The sequence below is a fragment of the Haliotis asinina genome, chromosome 12 (genome assembly GCF_037392515.1).
Source record: "Haliotis asinina isolate JCU_RB_2024 chromosome 12, JCU_Hal_asi_v2, whole genome shotgun sequence".
Taxonomy (NCBI): Eukaryota; Metazoa; Mollusca; class Gastropoda; order Lepetellida; family Haliotidae; genus Haliotis; species Haliotis asinina.
The window spans coordinates 57,466,185-57,494,142 of NC_090291.1; the positions used below are offsets into that span (position 1 = coordinate 57,466,185).

The 27,958-nt window shown below is 42.5% G+C and overlaps 1 protein-coding gene across 1 annotated transcript in view; it reads right to left on the reverse strand.

Annotated features, from left to right (window-relative positions):
• Positions 1–7,824: 7,824 nt before the first annotated feature.
• Positions 7,825–27,958, reverse strand: part of LOC137258906 (ras-related protein Ral-B-like) — a 72,111-nt gene continuing 51,977 nt past the window's right edge. The window contains exons 2-4 of the mRNA XM_067796601.1: positions 18,262–18,347; positions 12,087–12,276; positions 7,825–10,808 (exon numbers count right to left, since the gene is read on the reverse strand). Of these exons, the coding sequence (XP_067652702.1) occupies positions 10,567–10,808; positions 12,087–12,276; positions 18,262–18,347 (518 nt within the window). The 3' untranslated portion in view covers positions 7,825–10,566. The remainder of the gene's footprint in view (positions 10,809–12,086; positions 12,277–18,261; positions 18,348–27,958) is intronic.

Below are 27,958 nucleotides of genomic sequence, written 5' to 3' on the forward strand. Positions count from 1 at the left end.
GAATGAAAAACCGAATGCAATCGACAACCTGCGCTTGTAAACACCCCAGGGAAAAAGTGCATTTTTCGAAAGTTGAGGTTAAAGCAATGCACGTGCGCTGTGCAAGCTTCACGCGCGTCATATCAACCCATGAAAAGCTCATGCTGTATGTCAATACATCAAAATTGAATAATCAATCATCAAAATTACTTCGTTAAACTTTGTTAAGTTTTTATGTGTCTTTGAATTTGGTGTTGCTTAATTAATTTCCATATGTATATATAGAAGGCAGGTCTCAGCTATACACAGGATAGGTCTGAACTATATACACGATAGGTCTAAGTTGTACACAAGATAGGTCTGAGCTATACACAGGATACGACTTACCTGTACACAGGATAGGTCTGAACTATACACAGGGTAGGTCTGTGCTATGCACAGGATAGGTCTCTGCTATACACAGGATAGGTCACTGCTATACACAGGATAGGTCTTAGCTATATAGAGGATAGATCTTAGCTATATACACGATAGGTCTTAGCTATACACTGGATAGGTCGTAGCTATACACAGGATAGTTCTTAGCTATACACAGGATAGGTCTTAGCTATACACAGGATAGGTCTTAGCTATACAGATGACAGGTCTTAGCTATATAGGGGATAGGTCCTAGCTATACAGAGGATAGATCTCGATTGTACACAGGACAGGCCTGAGCTACATAGGGAATCAGTCTTAGCTTTATACACGCAGGATATATCTGAGCACAGGGTTAATGAAGCATGCGTACAATCATTACAGATGACGCCCTCCGACTTCTTGCGTGCTTGTGATGTGTTTACGGCGATATTACGTTAGTAATGTTATTAAGGAACAGAGATTTGTTGTGAGTGTAATCTGGAGAAAATTATGACGGAGTTTCACGAGAGTGCTTGCTGTCTCTGACACTCGCACGTATACGTTCCTTCCGCTCTCCCAAGCACCTGCATGATCTGACGTATATAGATAAGTCCCACTATTGATCTCAACAATAACAACGACAGGAATCACTGTCACGTTTCAGTAGGTCTAATTGACGAAACCGGCCTTAGTTCCTAGATAGCCAGTTCCTCTTGCTATAGTGCGCACATGTTTGTGTGGGCGATGACGGCAAAGACTTCAAACAAAAGGTACTGTGGTCAGCGGATATGGCGCACAGTGTGTTCTAGTTCCTTGAGCCGCCTCACCCTGGGACTAACGCGAGGACAAGACTATCTTACTCGTTCATGGACATATTTAGGTCCACTCATTTAACGATGTGTGACAACGTAATATACATTTATTGTGCATCCTACAGCCTGGAGCTGCCATTGATACTGCAGATGGCCACAGGTGGACGGGTGCACACAGGGAAACGGGCACACACAGGTGGAAGGATACACACAGGTAAACGGGCACACACAGGTGGACAGGCACACACAGGTACACGAGCTTCACGCGAGAAGGGATGACACCTTGAATGCATCTTTCCCCCAGCAGCGATGCGGTGACGATCTCTTTCATGCACTGTCATTGTGAACAACAACATATCCTGTCCAACACAAGGCTGCGGATACTCATGCATATGTCCAGAGAGTCGATATTTGGTGAGCGGGAGTGCGTGCATGTTCATGCTTGTGTAAATAGTCAGAAGTCCAATAACATGGCACTGCACAGTGTTGATGATGTGTACTCCTGAAATACGATACACCCAACGCCCACTCACGTAGACACTACTCCCACACAGGCACTCGCGGGAGACAGAGATACATATATACACACATATACACTCACAGGCACACAGACACGCACACGTTTCCCAATAGAGAGCGCCCCTCCCACCCTCCCACCTTTCTCAAAGAGCTGTGTGTGCCTCGGTGCCTTTGGTCTTATATGACCATGATAGTCAGTTGGAAGAATATAGATATCGGCCTATAAACAAGGTTTACCAGAAACGGCATTCCACTTTAGAGGAAGATAGGTAACATTATGCCTTTTACAAAACCTACAAGACCTTATTTCAGCAATTAAATATCGGCTAGGTTTATTAGACCTTGTTGAAAATGAAGACTTTCCTTTGCAATATCTAAACGATTATCAATTACACGATATAGAAATAGGAAATAAAATTCACTTTGTGTACATTTATTTTATACTGACCTTCGAAGAAAACTATTAAAGATCATTTGATAAAGATGTCGCCGTTACAAGCTTTCTATTAGGAACCAATTACATATGTACTACTCAAAACAAGTTAAGGGTCATCATCTAATGGTAATGATTAGGTTGTGTGATTTACATGTGAATGAAATTTTACATTCCGTGTATGGTAGTTTATTCAATATCATTGCAGAACCTGGGTAATGGCTGCCGATAACCGTGGCGCCAACAGTAATCATGTGGTAGGGTTTTGAAAAAACAACAAACTGAAACATCCAGTACTTCACAGAAACGGCACCACTGTGCATGTGGAAGGACATGTCTCATCAGGAACAGCATTTGCACCTGCTGTAATTAATACTGTGCATGCTTATTTTCCCTACGAAACATCCAATTGTGCCATTGCAATTGTCACTTGAAATTCAAAAATGGCAAGACGTCAGTTGAGCATGACAGACAAATGAAGAGCTCTTTCTTGGCTTCAAGATGGTGAAATCCAACGCAGTGAGGCTCAGAGACTAAATGTTAGTCAGAGTGTCATTGGAAGGTTATGGCAGCAGTTTCGTGTCACTGGAACGTTGAATAATCGACCACATTCTGACAGGCCTCCATGAACAACCCCTAGAGAAGATTGATACTTGACAAATATGACCCTCCGCTCCGGCAACGCAGTGTAATCGCCAGATAACTCTGTGACTAACTGAGCGTTGCCACAGGTACCCTGGTATCTGAACAGACTGTCAGGAACCGACTGAGGAGCAGCAATCGTCGGGGACGGCGACCAGCAGTACGACCACCACTCCTTCAGCGACAAAGGCAAGGCGTGACTGGTGTTGACGCCATGTTCGTTGGCAAGGTGCACGGTGGGCGTCAGTTCTTTTCTCCGACGAGTCTAGGTTTACACTGCAGTTCAATGATGACAGAACTCGTGCATACCGGCTTCCAGGAGTGATGTGTGCTGACGTTAACGGCAACCAACGTTTGCCATTTGGAGGCGGGTGTATCATGGTTTGGGGTGCGTGTTCCTTTCTCAATGTCATCAATGGTAACCTGACCGGAAATCGCTATCTACGGGAGATTATCACACCCCTCGTTTTGCCATGTCTACTACGTACAGGCGTCTGATATTCAAAGATACCCGACCATATCCTGTCCAGGTCGTGACGGACTTACTTGGACAGAATGACGTTCAGCACATAGAATGACTGACATTTTCAGCGGATTTACCATACTGAACATGTCTGGAATGAGTTAGGACGTCACCGTCGTAACAACCACGCCCCTCCAAATAACAGTGCAGAAGTGTCCCAGTATCTCAACTGCAGAAGTGTCCCAGTATCTCACTGCAGAAGGGAAGGCAATAACCCAAGCCTTCTTCCAGCGTCTGGTGAACAGTATGAGACAGAGGTGTACTGTTTGTGTACTGTTCGAGGCGGTTACATATGTTAGTGGTTTAATGTTGGCGTTGAAATGTTCACTTCTGACATAAGGTCACTTTGATCTTATTGAACAGCAATAACTGACACTCCTGATGTTTTTGTTTCCCGTTACTGTTATCATGAAATGATGGCTCGAGTTGTTACATGACCCGTACCTTTCACTGTTATTTATATTTGTAATGATGACCATTAAATGTTTTGACCCTGATCTTGTTTAGAGTAGTAAATTAAACCTTTCGCTGCATATCACATATGCACTACTTAAAAGAAATGAAATGTATAAAGAACGTGTTACTTCCTATGTGTAACAGTGTGATATGTACATACTCTTTTGTACAATAAACCGTTTTCTACTTTGACTTGACACCACAAGTCTCAGATGTGTCACTCGGTGTCTACACCAGTAGATGTGTCAGACACATGCCTCGGTGTCTACACCAGTACAGGTGTCACATACGTGCCGTGGTGTCTACACTGGCACAGGTGTCACATATGTGCCTCGGAGTCTACACTGGTACAGATGTCAGATTTGGGTCTCGCTGTCTACATCGGTACAGGTGTCAGATAAGCGCCTCGGTGTCTACACCAGTAGATGTCACATATGTGTCTAGGTGTCTACACTGGTAAAGCTGACAGATATGTGTCTAGGTGTCTACACTGGTACAGCTGACAGATATGTGCCTCGGTGTCTACACTGGTACAGCTGACAGATATGTGCCTAGGTGTCTACACTGGTACAGCTGACAGATATGTGCCTCGGTGTCTACACTGGTACAGCTGACAGATATGTGCCTCGGTGTCTACACTGGTACAGCTGACAGATATGTGCCTCGGTGTCTACACTGGTACAGCTGACAGATATGGGCCTCGGTGTCTACACCAGTACACGTGTCAGATATGTACTTCGGTGTCTACATCAACAGAATGCGTCTCAGATGTGTCACTCGGTGTCTACACCAGTAGATGTGTCAGACACATGCCTCGGTGTCTACACCAGTACAGGTGTCACATACGTGCCGTGGTGTCTACACTGGCACAGGTGTCACATATGTGCCTCGGAGTCTACACTGGTACAGATGTCAGATTTGGGTCTCGCTGTCTACATCGGTACAGGTGTCAGATAAGCGCCTCGGTGTCTACACCAGTAGATGTCACATATGTGTCTAGGTGTCTACACTGGTAAAGCTGACAGATATGTGTCTAGGTGTCTACACTGGTACAGCTGACAGATATGTGCCTCGGTGTCTACACTGGTACAGCTGACAGATATGTGCCTAGGTGTCTACACTGGTACAGCTGACAGATATGTGCCTCGGTGTCTACACTGGTACAGCTGACAGATATGTGCCTCGGTGTCTACACTGGTACAGCTGACAGATATGTGCCTCGGTGTCTACACTGGTACAGCTGACAGATATGTGCCTCGGTGTCTACACCAGTACACGTGTCAGATATGTACTTCGGTGTCTACATCAACAGAATGCGTCATTAAGAATAATTTGAAAAGAGAAAAAAAACACATGATGAAATATGTTTTCTTCACGAATTTATTTTGATTAGAATAATAAACTGTTGAAAATATACACTATTATGTTCATACATGTACGACAACATCAGCCTTACAACTGCTCCACAAGATAATGAAGCCTCAAAGACACCGTCTACCAGTGAATTTTCAAATACCCATGTCAAATCACTTACGTGACAACGCATACAGTGAAATATGACATTTCATAATGTATTGCAATAGAAAATAGAAACGAAAGCTTAACTCAGCACAAATATGCTACCAGGAGGAGATGTGGACATTGTCAGACACATTGATGTTAACAGGTACCAGGAACAAAATTGCTGACATTACCAGACACATTGATGCGAACATGAAGAGATGTAGACATTGTCACACACATTGACGCTAACAGGAAGAGATGTGGACATTGCCAGACTCATTGATGTTAACAGGAACAGATGCTGATATTGTCAGACACATTCATGTTCACAGGAACAGACGAGGACATGGCCATACGATGTGATGCTAGATGGAAGAGATTTGGAGTCAGACGCATTGATACTATCAGGAACACGTGCACTTTATGGTCATGTGGTTCAAGTAAAAAATGTGTACTGAACAGCAAAAGAAACGCAAGTTTCGAAAAACTGAAATCTCATAAAAAAGCTTTATATTTTGCTGTTTAGCTGAATACAAATTATTGAAGATATCCAACTTATCAGTGTTATATTTTGCTGGTTCTGAGGGGATTTCTTACTCCTTTTGTCACGGCAAATGTTTAACCGTAACAACATGCATGGACAGTTTTGGGTGAAAAGCATGCATTTCACTCTGACCAAGATCGGTTCATCTGGGTCGCCCATCTATGGAGCCGAACTCAAGCAGCAACAGTGACAGAAGCCTGACTTCATGGAGTAAGGGCAGCTGTGTCCAGCGATAGGATTAGGCGTCGTTTTCGGCCTCTGGAATCTACTAACGACGACAACTGTGACGCGTCAGCAACACCAGCGGTGTTTACAGTCACCACATATCACTGGATTATCTGACTCATAACAACAATAGCGTTCTTTCATAGCCGTCTCTTTGTGTGGATACGGTTCCCGATACGGTTCCCTTGAAGATTCTGAGACAACACTGGACGTACTATTGTTGCAGGCAGACACTGCTGGAACAGAGATTGGTGTTTGAGTGTAACCACTCATTTCAGGCATTTTTTCAGACCCTGGCGAACTTAATGAGGCGACGTTGTACGGCCTGTGTGCAAGCTCAAGGTGACAACACACGCTACTAAAAAGACCTTTCGGGTTCGGGGTATCTGCATTTGTGGACTGTGATCAGTTTGAATTTATTGCAATTGAATGTCAGCAGCAACTTGCAGCTGAAAAATTGTCAGTGTTTTCTACAGAGTATATGGTCAGACACAATTATGGTTATCTTCTATTTAAATAATTGACAAGACTTGCGTTTCTTTTGCGTTTCAGTATACTTTGGCACAGTCATCTAGTAATCTCACCACAATGATTAAGACATTCCATGAAATGAAAGAGGAGGTGTAAATGCAGCCCTGTGTAGTGAGGAGTGCTTGTTTAGCAGGGGTATGGGAACAAACGCTATTTTTCTGGGAAGCAAGGATGCAGATTTGAATATGAACCTACAACTTGGAGAGGCGTGGGGTTGTTTAATGATGTTGGGGTGTGGACATATCATGGCAATATATCGCTGCTCAAAGTAAAACCGAAGCATCGTGTTAAATCTCAATAACACTGACTAGAAAAGCCTCCAACATAAACGCCACGGTGCGACACATTCGACGCAACTGCTGCGAACGTCTTTAGTTATGGAATTGTGTAACAAGGCTTGAAATGGTTCTTGAAGACACAGCGTCGTGACTGGTCGATAGATACCAGAGTGATGTGCTGCAATATCGTGTCCTTTGTGTCGTCTGGTAGCACAAGGAGAGAGTCATGTGTGACCATACTGTGTATAGCACCTTTCTCCACATGCTCACAACGTATGGTACTTTGTTAACACACTGTACAGTATCTTGTTAAGTTTGTATTGTGACGTATGTGGCAGTAAGGCGGCTGTATAGGCATCACGGCGGCCACAACCTGGCTGGAGATACGTTCATCTGATCACAAACTGAGGGCTCCGCAGATACACACACACACACACACACACACACACACACACACACACACACACACACACACACACACACACACACACACACACACACACACACACACACACACACACACACACACACAGAGAGAGAGAGAGAGAGAAACACACACACACACACACACACACACACATCTGCCTAGATTTAATGGAAATTAAAAACACATGACATTCAAGACATCATATATACAGTTCCAGGACAGCTCTGGGAGCGCTCAAGGGGTGCTCAGGTGGCAGGCTGTGGGTTCAGTACTTGCATACTTTACGTTCAATACCTGCAGACTGTACGTTCAACATTTACAGACTGTACGTTCAATACCTGCAGACTGTGCGTTCAATACCTGAAGACTGTACGTTCAATATCTGCAGGCTGCATGTTCAATATCTGCAGGCTGTAAGTTCAATGTCTGTAGACTGTACGTTCATCGTCCGCACTGTACGTATCAATCTGCAGACTGTACGTTGAATGCCTGCTGAATGTAGGTTCAAGATCTGCAGACAGTACACACATTCAGAAGACACTACATTTGATATGTGCAGACATCACACACTCTCTGTATACAGTACTCTACAGACAATAGACAGAATGGGGGATTGGGGGTGTGAAGATTGACCCAGTCAACCACGGTGTCCCACTGGTCATCAAAGACACAAAGACAAAACCTCCCATAACACAAACAAACAAACAAACAACAACAACAACAACAACAACAACAACAACAACAACAACAACAACAGCAAAAAACAAAACAAAAAAAACCCAGCAACAACTACAAAACTAAAAACTAAAAATGTTGAGTTCAAGAAACTTTGGACAGTACACAATCAAACATCATGCACCAACCGATCCTTCAGTCCTAAGTGTGGACAGGGCTTCTTTTCACGTGTTAACGTACTGGGAAAATGGACAGTTGACAAGCATAACAAGTACAAACTCCGATGTACACTGTACGTCTACGTTACAACATAACGACTACCCAGAGCTAAACCAAACAGTAAAACACGTATGTTGAGAGGAAAACATCGAGCGACCAAACATGTACCAACAGTTGCCAGTCGTACGCAAGGCGTTAGATAAAAGTTAATGTAAGCTAATATCAAACCACTGAATGTTTTATTACAAGCAGACATCATTTACAAAAACGAAACATGGAAGAAGGCCATTGAAACAAGCGTGTCATCGCAACCTTCTCCAGCCCTCAGTAGTCAGTAAAACGGAACACAGAAACCAACTGAGGGATACTGAAATACTATTGTTACAGTGCAGAGGCAACCCATGGAAGATGCATTCTCAAAGGCACTTTCAAAAGAAGAAAAGCAGCCATGAACATAGTAGGCCTTTGTATGGACGTCACCATAGCAACAGACATCACCCTAGCCACGTATAATACTAAAAGACCCATAATGTACAGATTCCCACACTCAGTCCTGATGAGAAGCTGCCACTGTCAAGTGCGCTAACATGGACCAATCTACCACAGACACATACAAACCAACACCAACGGAGCTCAAAGGAATGAGTTTGTTACCCGTGACTTCACTGTGAAGCAACAACCAAATTGGCGCCAATGAGGTCACTAAATGGTTTTCTGAAGATGAGCTTTGAACACTGTACATGCACGTATACACATCACAACACGTGACTGCTGAGAAAATAATCTCGCTCTTAATTCAGTATTTCTGTCATCCATATTTGCCCAAAGGCCGAAACTGTATCACTTTCACACCACCACCATACGCATGTTACACTTGATCCCACTACAAACACCGTGATATTTTCATCCCCAACCATCCAACATATGTTATAGTCAATTTCAAAATCAATTCAATCATCACACGCACGTCACATTCACTCAGAACCATCAAAGGTGCTTCATTCTGAAATTCAAGCACATTATTTGTATCCATCCATCACGTACACTAAGCACTCAAGCACCAAACTGACCTAACCGTAACCGTCAACTCATGGGACGTTCAACCCTCGCCTTCAAACTCATGGGGGTTTGTGGGGCAGGGGTTATGCACACTTCATTTCGTTTTAACGGGTCATGTAAAATTTATCAGGACTAAAGTGGGTGGGAAGGGTGCACCACTGCAACCCCACCTGGATCCTTCTATGCAGCATAATATTCTAATACCTATCGATTCTCAGATCCAATACCAAACAAACATGGTCTCCTTCTTTAATACAGATTCGCACTTTCTCGTCTTGAAACTCCTGGGACATTAAACCCTCACCGTCAACTCATGGGGCGTAAAACCCTCGCCGTCAACTCATGGGACGTTAAAATCTCACTATCAAACTCTGGTTATACTCATGCTTTGACGTTCTCTATTTACATTCAGCAGGCACACATGCAAGCACACACACACCTGTAGATTTCAATGCAGCTTGTACATATTTGGCAATTCATTGCTTATGGGGACGTGAGGAATTCGTTTCTGGTTGCGCCCTTCAGCACGCAGTGAAAAGCATCCCCTACAACGGAGAATTACACACACTCATTTGCCTCGCAGGTTCTGAACAGAAATTTCCTCTGCTCTTGTGTTAGGCTCTGAATAGCCACGTGACGATGTGTAGGATCCAACCACGTTACGATGTGTAGGATCCAACCACGTTACGATGTGTAGGATCCAACCACGTTACGATGTGTAGGATCCAACCACGTTACGATGTGTAGGATCCAACCAGAAGATTTTTAACGATGCGGATGTGAGCCGGATGTACAACATACCGGATGTGCTGAAGGCAACACGCACACGTCAGATAGAGAATTTATGGTGTCGCCTTACATCACGAAAAAAACATGGATGTCTTATTCAAGAGTCAAGTCACTTATTTGGGGTGAACCGAAAGTTAAAAGCAAATGGGCCCGGATTTGTTATTATAAGTGTATATGCTGGTATATCTACCACCGGCATTCTCAAAGTTTCATACCGTGTCTCACATCCTACACCATAAACATCTTTGCTCGTTCTATATCACACATGTTTCCATGCTCTACATTTCTCACATTCAAGAACACACCAGGGTCAGATACAGCTTACTGAGAAGGTGGGTGTGGGTGTGGGTGTGGGTGTGGGTGTGGGTGTGGGTGTGGGTGTGGGTGTGGGTGTGGGTGTGGGTGTGGGTGTGGGTGTGGGATGAGGGGGCGGGGGCATATGTACACTTCATTTGCAACATACATATTCTCACATTCCAGAACACCTATCGATTCTCACACCCAATACCAAAATACATGCTCGCATTCTTTAACACATACGGATTCGCACTTTCTACAACACGTACAGATTCTCACATGATTTTGTGACATGCTCTTTTTTGAATATTTTCGTCAGGAGCTGTTTGCTTTTGGAGTAACACCCCTCATCTTTGCCATCCCTTCTCTTAGCGTTCACCTTCCGCTTCAGTCGGATCTGGCTGACGATGCCTACCAACAGTTCATCCACGTTGTGGTTGAGGACGACAGACGTCTCCGTGTACTTGCAGTCGTAGGTTTTGGCAACACTCTTGGCCTCTGAGAAAGAAAACCACACCATTGTGAAGATGTATTACTTACATCTGTGTGTACTGCACGTGAAGCATCAAAACCGACTCCGAGGTTTTGATGTAACGTATGAACCGCCCGAAGACATACTTTAGATATAATATTAACACGCGGTATTTACCGTTGAATTCAAGTGGAATGCGACTGGCAGCCGATACCTTGCCCCCTGCTCGGGATGCACTACCAGTGTCCTGCACGTGCACTGCCCTCAGTACCCACCTTGTGTGGAACACATGCTTCATACTGACCAGGGAGCCTATATAGAGGTTGTAGACTATCCCTCTACTGACCAGGGAGCCTATATAGAGCTTGTAGAGTATCCCTCTACTGACCAGGGAGCCTATGTAGAGGTTGTAGAGTATCCCTCTACTGACCAGGGAGCCTATGTAGAGGTTGTAGAGTATCCCTCTACTGACCAGGGAGCCTATGTAGAGGTTGTAGAGTATCCCTCTACTGACCAGGGAGCCTATGTAGAGGTTGTAGAGTATCCCTCTACTGACCAGGGAGCGTATATAGAGGTTGTAGAGTATCCCTCTACTGACCAGGGAGCCTATATAGAGGTTGTAGAGTATCCCTCTACTGACCAGGGAGCCTATATAGAGGTTGTAGAGTATCCCTCTACTGACCAGGGAGCCTATATAGAGGTTGTAGAGTATCCCCGTACTGACAAACAATCACATTCTTCACAGTGATCTTTCGTAGTCTAGTGACTGCCGAGCTTGAAAGCGATGGATTGCAAGTGCAAAACCTGGTATTGGCAATGTGATATTTAACACTAACATTCAGTAATAGTAAGACCAAACTATACCAGTCTTCGAAACCTGGTATTGGCAATGTGATATTTAACACTAACATTCAGTAATAGTAAGACCAAACTATACCAATCTTCGAAACCTGGTATTGGCAATGTGATATTTAACAACAACATTCAGTAATAGTAAGACCAAACTATACCAATCTTCGAAACCTGGTATTGGCAATGTGATATTTAACAACAACATTCAGTAATAGTAAGACCAAACTATACCAATCTTCGAAACCTGGTATTGGCAATGTGATATTTAACAACAACATTCAGTAATAGTAAGACCAAACTATACCAATCTTCGAAACCTGGTATTGGCAATGTGATATTTAACAACAACATTCAGTAATAGTAAGACCAAACTATACCAATCTTCGAAACAAGCGAAACAACTGAAAGTCAAAGGTTATTTCTCAGAAAATCCACGTCGAGAATACTCTCACCTTCTATTGAGACTTCACGGGTTCTCACCAGATCACATTTATTGGCGACAAGGATGATGGCCGTGTCCAGCTTATCCACGTGTCGAATCTCGAACAACAGGTCTGTGCCTTTCTCAAAGGTTGCCCGCTCGTCTATGCTGAAGACCACCACAAATGCGTCCACGCCCCCATCTGAGTGGCCGCGCCAGTCCTGCAAGTAGCCAGCCACACGTGTGACGAGAAAGTGAGGGAAGGGATCACAGGCAGACACAATCGCAAACTCTCAACACTCGACAGTGAGGTATATGTAGAACACTATTTAACAGTCTGTGTATAGGACTGGCATGGTATCTTACACATGCACATGAAGGATAGCAGCAAAAAGCCCGGCGCACGTGTACCAGGTCATCTGGATGATACAGCTTTGACTGGGTGATGTATACGGATCTGTGACATGTGGGTGATGTATCTGTGACAGTATTAGTGATGTATCTGTGGCAGTCTGTGTGATTTATACGTATCTGTGACATGTGGGTGATGTATCTGTGACAGTATTAGTGATGTATCTGTGACAGTCTTGGTGATGTATACGTATCTGTGACATCTGGGTGATGCATCTGTGACAGTTTGGGTGATGTATCTGTGACAGTCTTGGTAATGTATACGTATCTGTGACATTTGGGTGATGTATCTGTGACAGTCTGGGTGATGTATACGTATCTGTGGCATCTGGGTGATGTATCTGTGACAGTCTGGGCGATGCATCTGTGACATTTGGGTGATGTATCTGTGACAGTCAGGGCGATGTATCTGTGATTGTCTATTTGATGTGTCTGTGACAGTCTTGGTGATGTATTTGTGACGGAAATGATGGTTTGTGAAACACAGATTGATCTCTGAACACCTCACCGTTTCCAACATACTGCAACACGACGCGTTGCTATAGCAATATACTCTGGAAGGCGAGACGTTCATCAAGGTGAAATGGTTTGCTAAAAGTCTGATTATTCAAAATGTCAAATTTGTATTAAGGTATTGGCTCGTAAAACATGTATGAACATGACTGAAATTTGTATGTCGATTTGTGATTTCATGGCCGTGTACTTGCAAACTGATGATCAGAACCAAGAACGTTATGTTTCGGGCTACACGCAGTCACATAATAAATTGCATCATACACTCACACCAAGTCACATCCTGAGTTCCACCTTACACTCACATCAGTCACATCCTGAGTTCCACCTTACACTCACATCAGTCACATCCTGAGTTGCACCTTACATTCACATCAGTCACATCCTGAGTTCCACCTTACATTCACATCAGTCACATCCTGAGTTCCACCTTACATTCACATCAGTCACATCCTGAGTTCCACCTTACACTCACATCAGTCACATCCTGAGTTCCACCTTACATTCACATCAGTCACATCCTGAGGTCCACCTTACACTCACATCAGTCACATCCTGAGTTCCACCTTACACTCACACCAAGTCACATCCTGAGTTCCACCTTACACTCACATCAGTCACATCCTGAGTTCCACGCCTAATATTTACATCCGTCACATCCTGAGTTTCACCTTACACTCACATCCACACCGTTTGCATACTTCCAAGTCTACTGACGATAATACGTTTGTAATTGTCTCGTTGAAAGTTTGCTGCTGGTTGAAACCAAGGCTGACATTTCATGGCTAATCCCTCCCAGTGTCCTTGCAGTGAGCCAGGAATTAAGCCTGGCCCCTGGCAGCTGGAAGGTCTGAACCGGTCTGATTCTTGGATAAACAGCATCTCATCGATCACATTCCCTAGCACACTATCAGTTAACTGGATGAACATCGGGAAAGCTGGAGTCACCATGCGCGGCACGGGTCTCTGCGACAGCACATTAGTTAGATGCCAAGATCAATCTTCGTATACAAATTATGATGTCCACCCAAGTGTTTCTGGAAAATGTCTGGTTGTTACATTGCAACTGGCATAATTAGACACTCAAAGACTCGCTGACACCAATGGGCGTGTTTGCATGTGTGTGTCTCACATGAAGTACTTTCAGAAACGCCTCATGTTTATCATAATTAACGTGTCATCTATAAAACCTGACGCTATATCATGTTCAGCGGGGACCTGGGTATATATGGCTGAATTACTGGTGGGTAATCTTGCTGCATAACTTAAGCTGAAGGAGGTCGTTGTCGGGATAGGTACTACAGAGATGTACCCCAGCCAAAGTAAATGTATAGAAACAAAGTCACGTGACGCCAGGCGAGTTAAAATCGTCTGTGAGTGGAGTGGCTGGTGCCGTTCCACATAATCTCATTTAGTGCTTAACACTCAATGCGTTTATTGAAACCATTCACACTTTCTTTCAGTTCACTCTTCCCGCTCTTTTATGTTTGCTTACGTCACCTAATGACGTTAGGTGTCTACGCCTGATTGCGTCATCGTTTCTTCATCCACTGATTTGTGTTTCACATGGTGAGTCTATCTGCTTCGTCTACAGCAATAAGTTATATATTTTCTAAAAAGTATTCTGTCTAACGAAAACAAACTAACAGTAATGTAACACCTAAGAGTTTGTTTTAATAATCCCAACTCTACCCGACTGAAACCAGCCTATAGTTTTGTTTGTCGTGACTCCCCCTGGTCACACAATAATGGAATCGTCTAACCTACGTATATTCTTGGAAGAAGAGTTACGCAACAGTTTAAGGGAAAGTCTGTGCGAAGTCTGTGCGGGAAATTGTGGAATATACAGCCGTGATTCTTACTGAAATAAAGCCAGATAAACTTCCTTTCGAATAAATCAAAAATTATCAAAATACATGGCTAGAGTGCAGTTTACCGGGCGCGCGACCCGGGACTGCTGAGCGCTCGCTAATGAGCGCGCTGTAGAGCTACTGAACTGTCTCACTTTACCGCGCTGATGTATCCTTAGGGTTAGGGACCCCCCTTCTAGATCCTTAGGGTTAGGGACCCCACTTCTAGATCCTTAGGGTTAGGGACCCCCGCTTCTAGATCCTTAGGGTTAGGGACCCCCCCCTTCTAGATCCTTAGGGTTAGGGACACCCCCCTTCTAGATCCTTAAGGTTAGGGATCCCCCCTTCTAGATCCTTAGGGTTAGGGACCCCCCTTCTAGATCTTTAGGGTTAGGGACCCCCCCCCTTCTAGATCCTTAGGGTTAGTGAGTAAAGGTTAGGGTTGGCAAACCTTAGATGCGATTATATCCATATATCCATCCACGAATCGAAAGTCAAACGATAAACTACAAATACATGTAGGTGCACTGTGTATCGAGTAACGTTGCTTGGAACTCGGGAACAGACAACATTTTCATTTGTACGCCAAAAACCTGCCTAAGAAAATCAACGCCTCTCGGAGAAGAAATACTATTTCATTTAAAAACACCCGATCGGCGAAAAAACCCTAACCTTTTCTTAATCGCTAGATATTCCACTTTCGTTGTACAACATCTCCGATGACATAGATTATTCTTTTACCTGCAATACACGACTTTATTGGGATATTACCAGTATCGAATGATCGAATCCACCATGTTTGTCCTTCACCCTCAATAGGCTCGCACCAACGACGAGCTGCTCTCTGATTGGTGAAAAATAAAATACAAGTATTATTTTTATTTTGTGGCGCTATATATCCATTCGTAACTACTCGTGTCATTCCGTCAAGCCGTCTTGTAGGTCACGGAAGGAGACGAGTAGTTACGAATGGCCATATATCGTGTTGGTGCAAGCCTGTGTGCGAACATATCAGTGAGTGCCTTGCGGGGAAGATGGCAGAGTAGAACTCTGGTATTGGATATTTTCTACATATATTGTTGTGAACGATACACAACAGGACATGATGGAGTATGAGTAACATACATTTGGCGTTTCGCCAGACCGTCATCTTGCGAATTTCGGAAACAAATATACTATTTTCCAGGAAGATAAATGTTTACTAACGTTTTGCAGCGTCTGTATAGACATTGGTGTATTTTTGCAAAGTATTCGGATTTATATGTTATATATTGTTTATCTCAGGGGCTGTGTATTGTAGTTGACAATTTTTATAGTAGGCGGTATTATGATAGAGAAAATTTCCCGAATTATTGTGGAAGAAATTTCATATTGTGGTATGTTTTTAGTGTTAATAAATGCTTTAAAGGCATTTCTACCATGGCTACATGAAATGCTTGAATCTGATTGGTCAGTCAATAAAATCAGACGTTATCAGTTTAGATTAAAAATATGTCTGGTTTCACGGCGCATCACTTCGCACGAATACAACACTGCCGCACGAATACAAAACTGCCGCACAATATCAGGTTGACCACTGACATGGCTAATATCAACACAACACTACCGCATGATATCAGCTTGACCACTGACATGGCTAATATCAACACAACAATGAGGCACGATATCAGTCTGACCACTGGCATGGCTAATATCAACACAACAGACGTGAAGTAAATGCAGACAAAACATTTATTAAAATTAAAAAAAAACATGCAACTATGCGATTTTTCTTGCGCGAATATAAGGGAAACTCACTATCGCATTACCTTCTATTATAAAAGTATTCAAACAAAATTTCAATAAACAGTCCCAAACATAAACAAACAATATCTAACCTATAAATCAAAAAGTCTTGATAAAATACCTTCCTATTTACACAAAACATGCAGAAAACCGAGAGTATACATTTGCCTACCTGGTAAATGGTATATTTGCTTCCATTTAGAATAGGAACTTCATAAGATAGCGGCGATGCGAAACACCGAATTTATATCACTTATAGATCTACTCCATCATGTAATGTTGCATCGTTCAAAAATAGATGTCAAAAGTTGAACCATCGGAAATCTGCTCTCTGCTAGCCTCGCCACAAGACTGTCACTGCTGGAGCAGTGAAACGCTTGGCCATAATCCAGTCCCAAGTGATGAAAACAATGTTCCAAGGAATAAAACGTTAATAGCATGTACACAAAGCAGCGCTGTCGCTCCTCCGTCTTATGCTGGGGTGGAGCCACGTACGTGAAGGCATGAGCGACACACACGCATGAGCGTTCGGATTCGACAGCCAGTCAAGTACATTTGTATTTTCCATTGTCTCTCCAAATTTCAACCTTTCTCAAAATGTAAACACCGTCTCGTCTGTCATTTTGAAATGTCGCGCTGTCAAAAACTACATCCAAGACAATAAGTAGGTCAGACGATTCAGTTGTGTGGCCGGGGGTTAGAGTGGCACGGCACTCGAAACAATAGGCTAGTTTTAAGTCGTGTAGAGTTGGGATTATATAAATCAAGCTCATTGGTATTACGTTATTGCATTGTTTTGTGGAGACAGAATATTTTATATATTGTCGCAATGTTTGAAAAAAATACGAACGGGTTACGACCGACGAGTTCAATTCGCCTCTCGTTCCGTGACGGATTACACAGTGTCTTCCGCGGAAGGGAGTTCGATTTTAAATCGGCTATGATAGAATGGAGATAAACATACTGTTTTGGAAACATAGATGAATGTTATGCAGAATTGATTGTCTAAATTAATCATTTGAAACCCCACGCAAGAGCTTTATATGTCTCATGCGTTTATCTCCCAGTTACTGATGGGTAAACTTGCTATATTACAGATGGATATCAATGCTGTATTACTGATGGATAACCATGCTGTATTACTGATGGATAACCATGCTGTATTACTGATGGATAACCACGCTGTATTACTGATGGATAACCATGCTGTATTACTGATGGATAACCATGCTGTATTACTGATGGATAACCATGCTGTATTACTGGCGGAAAACCATGCTGTATTACTGGCGAATAACCATGCTGTGTTACTGGCGGATAACCATGCTGTATTACTGGCGGATAACCATGCTGTGTTACTGGCGGATAACCATGCTGTATTACTGATGGGTAACATTGCTGTATTACTGATGGATAACCATGCTGTATTACTGATGGATAACCATGCTGTATTACTGATGGATAACCATGCTGTGTTACTGGCGGATACCCATGCTGTATTACTGGCGGATAACCATGCTGTATTACTGTTGGGTGCTACGAGTAGACGTACGTGGTTCAAATCAGTTTTGAATTTCCCACATTTCTGAACGCTAGTGAAGTTCGTCCCTATCTTATCTTATACAGGTTATAGTAGTCTGTGCTTACCGTTTCATCCGAGTCTGGATCTAGGAAGTCTATTGTTGATTCTTCTCCGTCTAGTAAAACTGACACAATTCTTTCCCTCTCCCCATCTGAAAATATAAGACATGTTCGTCAGGAGACCTGTGCTCATGTTTGTTTCATTATCACCATCGTCATCATCATTCGCTCACACAGTGTGTGAAGCGTGCGTACGAGGGACCTAACAACGAGTACCAATCGCTTCGCTGTCTGCAGGTATCAAAAACGACATTGCGGGTAGCTCTTTTTTGGAACGCAGTTTGTTCACAGTGCAGATCCAGCAGACACAACGAGGATATAACTCACGCTTGGTAGACGTGTTCGATCCAGAGTACATAACGTCTTATCTATAAATCTCCAGTGTATATACCAGATGAGTATTTGTTTCTCACCTTTGTCCATTGTGTATTTAACGCTAATGCGGCCATTACGGTCGTTTCTGCAGACGGCCATTATCACCCTAACTTTGATGGACAGCTTCGTGGCAGCAATGAGATATTCAACACCATTATTCGAGTATTGTCATATTATTTCACAGCTAATGTGTTCAGGGATATGTGTAGCCTTAGTGTGATTTGACCTGCAGGCCCTGAGTGACCGCGAAGTTTCTGTAGGTTACGTGTTGGAGCTGTTGGTGCGAATGTCTTCATCGACAATCTCCTGACACGGTGAAGGGTGTTTAGAAGGTGTATATTCCATGATGTCAGAAATCACGTCACGTTCAGCTGTTTAGATCATTCGGCGTAACACTTTAGTGGAGTCAAATTTCTCTGAAAGTATTTTCATTGTAAGGGTGCATGAGTCATGTAGAGTAAAAACCAAATATCCTAGCGTAGTCTTTCGTGCTGAATACGAATCTAATGTTTTACTAGGCTCAAAAATGCCTAACTAGGTCACTAATTGAGGCAAAAGATCAATGAGTGAAATAATCTTTTTTTCCCAACAGTCTTGTATTTATCATTCTCTATCTATACAATCCATTTTACAATATACTGAATAATAGCAAGAACCTGGGATTTCAAAATATTAGATTTCAAGGAAGTGCTGAATAAAAAATATTCGTATTTTTGCAAATATCTCATAATAAAATATGAAAACATTTTGCAGGGTAAAACCTGTCGACGATGGACAATAGAAATAATAATGGGGATGTAAAACTAGACTGAAAGTATTTTAACTAAAGAATACACTACAATATAAAACACGAGCTATTGATCGCCAACAACTGGTTTGCTTGTGAGTAGAAACAAACGTATTACCAGAGGTACTTATACACTGCCACTGAAGACTCCCATCTTGAATGTAAAAATCCCAGTGCATCAACTCATAGAATACAATGGCACACAGATTTCTATAACCAAACATTTGATAGCAAAGACTTTCAATATTGCCTTGATTATTCAGTCAAAATGAATAGGGTACGTAGCAAATAGCTTGCATGCGCTTATTTTCTACATTCACCTTCATCTTCTTGTTATCTACTTGACATATGCTGGACTTTATACGTGTTCTTGTGATTCCCTGAGCTGTCACGTGGATGATGGTATTGTTGAAATCATTAATCAAACCCACTGCATGAGTGAAACGTGTGTAACGTGCATGTGAAGCAGTATACGGATTGTGAAATCCTGGGGTAGCCTTGTTATTCATCACATGGATAGAGGATGATAAATACAACACTCAGTAAAAAATGAATATTGCACTCATTTGATCTTTAACCTCAATCAGTGGCCTAATTAAGCTTTTTTGAGGTTCGCAAACAACAGATGTGTATGCAGCACGAGACACTACCTGAGAATATGTAGTTTGCTTGCTTTTTCTCAAAAATACCTCATACATTACATTTCTGAGAAATTTGACTAGTCTATTTGGGTAGAGAAACTGCGCCCAACAACTTGCGCTCGAAGGACCAGTGTCGGTGTCCAAACATCCCACCTACGGAATGTAAACTGTACTCCACTCTTCAACAAGATATTGGCATTATTGTTATGTCTGTTTATGCCTCGAGCATTTCCAATAACAAGAGGAAAATCCAGATGACTTTCAAGGCACTTTAAACTCACAACATCCACGTTGTAGTTCATGAAATCATTTAGAAACCAGCCTGCAGACAACCGCTTAGTGGATCACGATTCAAGCATCACGATAATCCGAGCACAGTAAAAACTCTGACCACGTTTGGACCTGATAATGGACAATAATTAATGCAGTCTGTTCTCTCGGTAGTAGGAAGTTAGGATATTGAGGCAATATCCCCCAACAGCGCAGGGAAGAAGATGAGATTTAGACGCGTGTAAACATTGATTGGTCTTCTAAGACTCGTGGTCTGCAGTGGGCTAGTGGGACGGGACATTGGGAAGGGTCGATCCATCTAGTGCAAGTCCCTTTATGAGAACATAATATAAAGATACACGTGTGCTGATCGAGATGTGCAGGTTCTGATACACGTGCCAGATGTGCAGGAACAGAAACACGTGCTCTGATACAGTTGTATAGGTACTGATACACGTGTCCCCATTGACATGTGAAGGTACTGATACACATGTCCTCATTGACATGTGAAGGTACTGATACACGTGCACTGATCCAGATGTGATGGTACTGATACACGTGCACTGATCCAGATGTGAAGGTACTGATACACGTGCACTGATCCAGATGTGAAGGTACTGATACACGTGCACTGATCCAGATGTGAAGGTACTGATACACGTGCACTGATCCAGATGTGAAGGTACTGATACACGTGCACTGATCCAGATGTGAAGGTACTGATACACGTGTCCTCATTGACATGTGCAGGTACTGATACACGTGCACTGATGTAGATATGTAGGTTCTAATATACACGCCCCGATAAAGCATTGGAAAATTGACTGATAATCTCCCTTGAACATATTTTCGTTAGTACAAAACTTGTTCTGACCTTCACATTTCCACCACCCCAGAATCACGCCACACAACATTGGTGATAACCGTGGTAGCTAACAGCTGCTAGTAGAGAGATCAGTCCTGACGGTCTGGGAATCAGGGTGTGTACTCAGGTGTGGCTGACAGCATCCCGAGTTGTGGGACTAACACTGACCTATCCCCGCCTTGTAGAGCAAATACCTGTACATGCTGACCAATTAATCCACCTTTCTCCATGTCTAACAGAAGGCCATTTTCTGACAGAACTCATGACCAGATCATTGAATCGTGGCACTCATATATCCCTGGAGATCACGACTGAACCAAGCCTGCGTGAACCAGTTTGGCCAAGTCCACCTCCTCAACACGCCCTGCGGTGCCGAGCAATTACACAAAACTGTTGCCACTCTCTGCAAATATTGACCACTTCAAACAGCAGTGCAAATTAATTGCCAAATGAAAATATGTCAATAGCCCTATACCACGTAACATTACTCTTGTGACCTCGAGGTTATACACAGGAGATTTATTGCCTCGGTTCGTGATTCCACAAAACCTACAGCTGAGTGTCAGATGCGTTCACACGTGTCAAAAGAGACTCGGAGTGCTGCATGATTACCGATGTATGTCGACACTGTACACCCCGTGTGTTGTATATGTCTGTCTACACTGTACACCCCGTGTGTTGTATATGTCTGTCTACACTGTACACCTCGTGTGTTGTATATGTCTGTCTACACTGTACACCACGTGGGTTGTATGTCTGTCTACACTGTACACCCCGTGTGTTGTATATGTCTGTCTACACTGTACACCCCGTGTGTTTTATGTATGTCTACACTGTACACCCCGTGTGTTGTATATGTCTGTCTACACTGTACACCTCGTGTGTTGTATGTGTGTCTACACTGTACACCCCGTGTGTTGTATATGTCTGTCTACACTATACACCACGTGTGTTGTATAGGTCTTTCTACACTGTACACCTCGTCTGTTGTGTATGTCTGTCTACACTGTACACCCCGTGTGTTGTATGTCATTCATCACTGTACACCCTGTGTGTTGTATATGTCTGTCTACACTGTACACCCCGTGTGTTGTATATGTCTGTCTACACTGTACACCACGTGTGTTGTATATGTCTTTCTACACTGTACACCTCTTGTGTTGTATATGTCTGTCTACACTGTACACCACGTGTGTTGTATATGTCTGTCTACACTATACACCACGTGTGTTGTATAGGTCTTTCTACACTGTACACCACGTGGGTTGTATGTCTGTCTACACTGTACACCCCGTGTGTTGTATATGTTTGTCTACCCTGTACACCTCGTGTGTTGTATATGTCTGTCTACACTGTACACCTCTTGTGTTGTATATGTCTGTCTACACTGTACACCCCGTGTGTTGTATATGTCTGTCTACACTGTACACCACGTGTGTTGTATGTCTTTCTTCACTGTACACCCCGTGTGTTGTATATGTCTGTCTACACTGTACACCACGTGTGTTTTATATGTCTGTCTACACTGTACACCCCGTGTGTTGTATATGTCTGTCTACACTGTACACCTCGTGGGTTGTATATGTTTGTCTACCCTGTACACCTCTTGTGTTGTATGTATGTCTACACTGTACACCTCGTTTGTTGTATATGTCTGTCTACACTGTACACCTCGTGTGTTTTATATGTCTGTCTACACTGTACACCTCGTGGGTTGTATATGTCTGTCTACCCTGTACACCTCTTGTGTTGTATGTATGTCTACACTGTACACCTCGTGTGTTGTATATGTCTGTCTTCAATGTACACATCGTATGGTGTATATGTCTGTCTTAACTGTACACTCTTGTGTTGTATGTATGTCTACACTGTACACCTCGAGTTCTGTATGTGTGTAGTATATCGTCCCAAAGAGTACAAACATGAAATGTAGATATTACAAGTGTGATGAAAGACTGGTGTTTAAGAAATGGCGCTACGAGGAGCCTGTGTGTGGCAATGCTCGAGGAGCAGGCTTGTTGTTCAGAGCTTCGTCAGTGGCACCTATGTAGCAGCTGTAAATCTCTGGTGACGTCAGTAGCCACTTCATATCCATAGTACTCGTCATTCTGCTAGATGCCACACTGGCCTTGCTGTTGCGGTCGCCTCGTGTTGTACATGAGGAGGTTTACAAGGGCAAATGGAGAATTTGTACATGTTCACATTCATGTGTCGTGGCATGTCTGGTAAACCATTGTGGGCTCTCGACATCGTTCAGTTAGTATCATAAGCACAGTCATCAGTTAAACACCGAGAATTGCTAGTTCCCGTGCATACGTGTCGTCTATATCGATCTGTTTTCTTCTCAAGGAATGTATTTTCCAATAACGTCAAATACTCTCCCAATACCTACTACACGGCATGACATGCTAAAGTGTGGCTTGCCAACTTTTATTACTATTAAATAGCTTTTCCGAAACTTCTATGTCAAACATTCCGATATAGCCCTTGAAGCACAAACCATGAACAGATCTTAGCGTGATATGTTAACAAATATCCGTCTAAATCAATCTCATTTTTTATAAAGGGCACGCGCGGAAGTCACGTGAAAGAGACTCAGTAAATGATTATTGATCGCATCAATCTTCATAAACCGAGTCCCCACTACACTCTAGGTCAAGGCCTTGTGAGGTTTGGAAGCGGTGTCCACACATTGGTGCCTGCATAACCCATGTGTTGTTGAAGCCTATAACGCTTTCGACACACTCCCAGCTTGATACCTTCTTCGTCTTGTGCTGTTGTATTCAGTACTCAGTTTAATTCCTTCATCAAGAAGTTCAGCACTTACAGTTATGATGTAACAACAACAACAACAACAACAACATCATCATCATCATCATCATCATCATCATCATCATCATCATCATTCTCCACCTCATGGTCGAAACACTATTCACCCCAGCGCCTCGTCATGACTGACACCTAGGCACACCACAACGTGTATTTACACCCACAGTTTTTCATTACAAGCCTTCACGATTATAGAGTTAGTATCGACTTCTTATCTCCTATCACACTGGGAGTTCGTATCTGTTAGAAGGAGGTTTTTATCACATTAATTATGATCATCTGGCGACACGGTTAATCCTGTTTTCGGGTTCGGATATGTGAATCTTGATAACACGAGGAGATGTGGATCCCTGGAGTCTATGTTTGTCATTACATGACACACAAACCCGCAATATTCCACTACAATCACCACTACTCTTGACAGATGACAAGGCACTTACAACATGTCATACTGACGCGAGTGGGTGAGTGATACAGGGGGCAGTATTTATGCCAGGATCAGTTTTAAGGTTATATGAAACAGCACCTTTAGTAACACTGGGCATTATACTCCAACTACAAAAACTGCAGATTAAAATTAAATCTGAAAATAGATATAGTGTGGCCTGATACACAAGAGAATCATGCCGGTAACATACAGTCATGAAGTCATATGTTGGTAGCATACATTCGTGGAATCATGTTGGTAACATATAGTCATGGAATCATGTCAGTAACATACAGTCATGGAATCATGTTGGTAACATACAGTCATGGAATCATGTTGCAACATACAGTCATGGAATCATGTTGGTAACATACAGTCATGGAATCATGTCAGTAACATACAGTCATGGAATCATGTTGGTAACATGCAGCAATGGAATCATGTTGGTAGCATACAGCAATGGAATCATGTCAGTAACATACAGTCATGGAATCATGTTGGTAACATACAGCAATGGAATCATGTTGGTAGCATACAGCAATGGAATCATGTCAGAAACATACATTCGTGGAATCATGTTGGTAACATTTAGTCATGGAATCATGTTGGTAGCATACAGCAATGGAATCATGTCAGAAACATACAGTCATGGAATCATGTTGGTAACATACAGTCATGGAATCATGTTGGTAACATACAGTCATGGAATCATGTTGGTAACATACAGTCATGGAATCATGTCAGTAACATACAGTCATGGAATCATGTTGGTAACATGCAGCAATGGAATCATGTTGGTAACATACAGCAATGGAATCATGTCAGTAACATACAGTCATGGAATCATGTTGGTAACATACAGCAATGGAATCATGTCAGTAACATACAGTCATGGAATCATGTCAGAAACATACATTCGTGGAATCATGTTGGTAACATTTAGTCATGGAATCATGTTGGTAGCATACAGCAATGGAATCATGTCAGAAACATACAGTCATGGAATCATGTTGGTAACATACAGTCATGGAATCATGTTGGTAACATACAGTCATGGAATCATGTCAGTAACATACAGTCATGGAATCATGTTGGTAACATGCAGCAATGGAATCATGTTGGTAACATACAGCAATGGAATCATGTCAGTAACATACAGTCATGGAATCATGTTGGTAACATACAGCAATGGAATCATGTCAGTAACATACAGTCATGGAATCATGTTGGTAACATACAGCAATGGAATCATGTTGGTAACATACAGTCATGGAATCATGTTGGTAACATACAGTCATGGAATCATGTTGGTAGCATACAGTCATGGAATCATGTCAGTAACATACAGTCATGGAATCATATTGGTAACATACAGTCATGGAATCATGTTGGTAACATACAGTCATGGAATCATGTTGGTAGCATACAGCAATGGAATCATGTTGGTAACATACAGCAATGGAATCATGTCAGTAACATACAGTCATGGAATCATGTTGGTAACATACAGTCATGGAATCATGTCAGTAACATACAGTCATGGAATCATGTTGGTAACATACAGTCATGGAATCATGTTGGTAGCATACAGCAATGGAATCATGTCAGTAACATACAGTCATGGAATCATGTTGGTAACATACAGTCATGGAATCATGTTGGTAACATACAGCAATGGAATCATGTCAGTAACATACAGTCATGGAATCATGTCAGTAACATACAGTCATGGAATCATGTCAGTAACATACAGTCATGGAATCATGTTGGTAACATACAGTCATGGAATCATGTTGGTAGCATACAGCAATGGATTCATGTCAGTAACATACAGTCATGGAATCATGTTGGTAACATACAGTCATGGAATCATGTTGGTAACATACAGTCATAGAATCATGTTTGTAGCATACAGCAATGGAATCATGTCAGTAACATACAGTCATGGAATCATGTTGGTAACATACAGCAATGGAATCATGTTGGTAGCATACAGCAATGGAATCATGTCAGTAACATACAGTCATGGAATCATGTTGGTAACATGCAGCAATGGAATCATGTTGGTAGCATACAGCAATGGAATCATGTCAGTAACATACATTCGTGGAATCATGTTGGTAACATTTAGTCATGGAATCATGTTGGTAGCATACAGTCATGGAATCATGTCAGTAACATACAGTCATGGAATCATGTTGGTTACATACAGTCATGGAATCATGTTGGTAACATACAGTCATGGAATCATGTCAGTAACGTACACTCATGGAATCATGTGGGTAATATGAAGTTAGAATTATTGATGTTTACTCTCTTTTATATATTGCAAACATCATTGAACAGAAGTATGGGTAGAAACGCCGGAACCATTTGCTGCAGTTTGCAGACACGGCAGCTGTAGTCGTACGACGAGGACGTTAGCATGTTTCTGTAAATATAGAATAATGGGGAACTAACACCTAGTCTCTGAAATGAGCATTATTTAAGAACAAAACAACGTTTCAAGTCTTTGAAGGGCATTTAGAAGTGAAATACATAAGAATGAAGATTTTATGCATCAGGTGATGAAGGAGTAAGCATTAACTCCGAAACGTTGTGTTCTCATATAAAGAAGTTGATATCCATAAAATCTTCATTCTTAAATCAACTTTTCGTGAGAAACAACCAGAAAATATAATGAAAAGGTGCACAGAAGCGTTCTTCGTATCCCGACCCTGCGGAGATCTAGACTTGCCAAACATTCTAGACTTGCATGAGTTTTCTTAGATATATTGTTTCAGGGTCTCTATAACTGACTGTGGACACAACACATAAGGTAAACATCATGAATTAGAAATATGGCCACACTGTCGCCAAACGGTTGAATATCAGCGATCGATATAACAGCAGTGTTAGTGTGTAGATTCGGTTGCACAGTAATTGGCTTATAGAAGCTTGTAGCATGACTGTTGGATTGCATATTGTAAACCAAGGCCAAATAAGTGTGTCTCCCTGTCTGACATCTCCCACGCCTGCCTCAGCTTGGCCACACATCACAGGGGGCGTCACGAACTTGTTCCAATTCACTGTCGTCTGCTCCTAGTTTCTAATGAACCCACTAATCTCCGCGCAGTAACGTTTGATGGTCGTTGACAGTGTGCACACATTTGCATGGTCTTCCTTTTTCATTCGACTATTGATCCGCATGAAGAAGGCTGATTCTGGATATGCTACATTTATACATATCAAGATTAACATGGCGATGTTCACATACAGCTGTGTAAATAGGAAGGCTAGTGTATGAGTGGGTGTTTAGCTATCCAACACCACTAGTTTAATACCTACATCAGAGAACAACGGCCATATTATATACTCTGCTATGTGTTGACATGACAACGATATATCTCAGCTGACATGACAACGATATATCCCAGCTGACATGACAACGATGTATCCAAGCTGTCATTACAACTATATATCCCAGCTGACATTACAGTGATGTATTCAAGCCGACATGGCAAACAAAG